This window comes from Sinocyclocheilus grahami, unplaced genomic scaffold, assembly GCF_001515645.1.
Source record: "Sinocyclocheilus grahami isolate Dianchi unplaced genomic scaffold, SAMN03320097.WGS_v1.1 scaffold8807.1, whole genome shotgun sequence".
Classification (NCBI taxonomy): Eukaryota; Metazoa; Chordata; class Actinopteri; order Cypriniformes; family Cyprinidae; genus Sinocyclocheilus; species Sinocyclocheilus grahami.
Genome location: NW_015512241.1, coordinates 5,026 through 6,912, shown reverse-complemented (window position 1 = coordinate 6,912; position 1,887 = coordinate 5,026). Strand labels below are relative to the sequence as shown.

The 1,887-nt window shown below is 31.2% G+C and overlaps 1 protein-coding gene across 1 annotated transcript in view; it reads right to left on the bottom strand.

Moving 5' to 3' along the window:
• LOC107578098 (anosmin-1-like) overlaps positions 1-1,887 on the bottom strand; it is an 8,951-nt gene that overhangs the window by 2,223 nt on the left and 4,841 nt on the right. Inside the window, exon 3 of the mRNA XM_016264087.1 lies at positions 407-621. Within this exon, the coding sequence (XP_016119573.1) occupies positions 407-621 (215 nt within the window). The remainder of the gene's footprint in view (positions 1-406; positions 622-1,887) is intronic.

The following is a 1,887-nucleotide window of genomic DNA, read 5'->3' as shown; positions in this document are numbered from 1 at the left end:
ATATATACACTACAGAAATAAATTATATTATTACTTAATATTATATTAATTTATATTTTTACTGGCAACAAAGTCATACAAAGTCATTGTGAACATTTGTTAAATCACTCAGCCTTACTTCATCCAGAAAGCATCCAGAAAAGAGGTCTGGTTAGTAAAAGGTGAGCAAACGAACAGCCTCTGAGCCTCATGCAGCGCTCGATTCATCATCCGGATCCTGTGGGCCGATGCCAGCGCTGGGGTTACGCACACAAGATGATTGTGTATCATATTTTACACTCTTGGTCTCATGCAACCAATTTTCCATGAGAGGCACTCCGGTAAGAAAGCGCGGGCCAAGAACACATAATGTAAGTGTAATTTATGTAGCTTTCACGGGAGAACAGCGTGTGTGGAGACGACTCACAGGTGGCAGGATCTGAGACTGGGAAATGATGCTGTTGGGAAGGCTGTTCGGACAACTCGTGCTGGAAACCTCCGCCCATGTGACCTGGAACCCCGTGACGGGCTGAAGCGGCTGCGCTCGCGACACCCTCCAGAGGAAACCAGCCGTCACGTTACCGTCGTGGAAGCTGAAGGTCGCTGTCAGATTCTCAGGCTTAGCCAAAACCTTCGACGGCACTGGGGGTTTGAGAAATACATAAAATATATCAGGAGGACATCAGAGAGTTAAGGCTCAGACCACACAAAACCACACAAAACACTTCGGGATCCAATCAGACTGCGTGCATGAGGATGCACCAATTTTTATAAATATGACAGGTAACAAAAGAATGACAAAAATACATTCATATTATGAAAAATGAGGGAACTAGTCGGTGAATGAAAGTTAGAGAGGGTTTTATTTGAAGCACTTAGTACCAGGGTTATTACTGTTAACTAAGACTAAACATTTTGAAGACTTCTTCAGTGCTTGAAATAAAATATGATCAACTTATTTTATGTCAGTCAGTTGCCAAGGCAACATTTCTCAATTTAATTTAGTTTAAGTTGATTGTATTTAAAATAGCTAAAATTTAAATTAATAAAAACTACATAGACGTATTTTAAAAAACTAACAAAAATGAAATCACACAACAAAATTAATAAAACTTTAACTATTTTTTATTTTTGGAAACAAAAGAATGCTAAAACTTTAGAATTAAAATGGAAAATAAAACTAATACATTTTCTTTAAAGTGAAAACACAAAAAATTACTAAAACTTTAACTAAAATTAAAACGGAAAATAAAACTAATAATAGCATTTAAAAATTAAAAAAATAAATAAATAAAACTTTAGAATTAAAATAGAAAATAAAACTAAAAATAACATTTTTAAAAAGTGAAAACAATAAAATTACTAAAACTTTAACTAACGGAAAACAGAAATTATAAAATACAAAAATTAATTTAAAATATGAATAGAATCTATAATAGTATGTCAATGATAATAAAGTAACACTGGTATGGGCTCAAAAGGTCACTCAATCTCAGTTTTATTTCTTGTTAACTAAAATTGTCTGAAAAAAAACATTTATGTAAATTGACAAATTATAAATGTTAACTAAAAATAAATGTTGACGGAACTAAAATAAAAAAAAAACAGTTATACTTTCAGTAAAAATTTCAATTAGATGCTAAGGCAACATTTCTATCTAAAACTGGAATACAAATTAATAAAAACGTAAAAAAAAAAAAAATGACAAAAACAAAACAAAATTAATCAAACTAAAACTGAAATAAAAATAACTATAAACTATGTAAACATTTAAAAGAAAAACTAAAACTAATGACAAAAACAACAAAATTATCAAAGCGTTAAATAAAAATACAATGAAAACAGAATATATATATATATAGCTAGATAGCTAGATAGATAGATAGATAGATAGATAGACAGACAGAC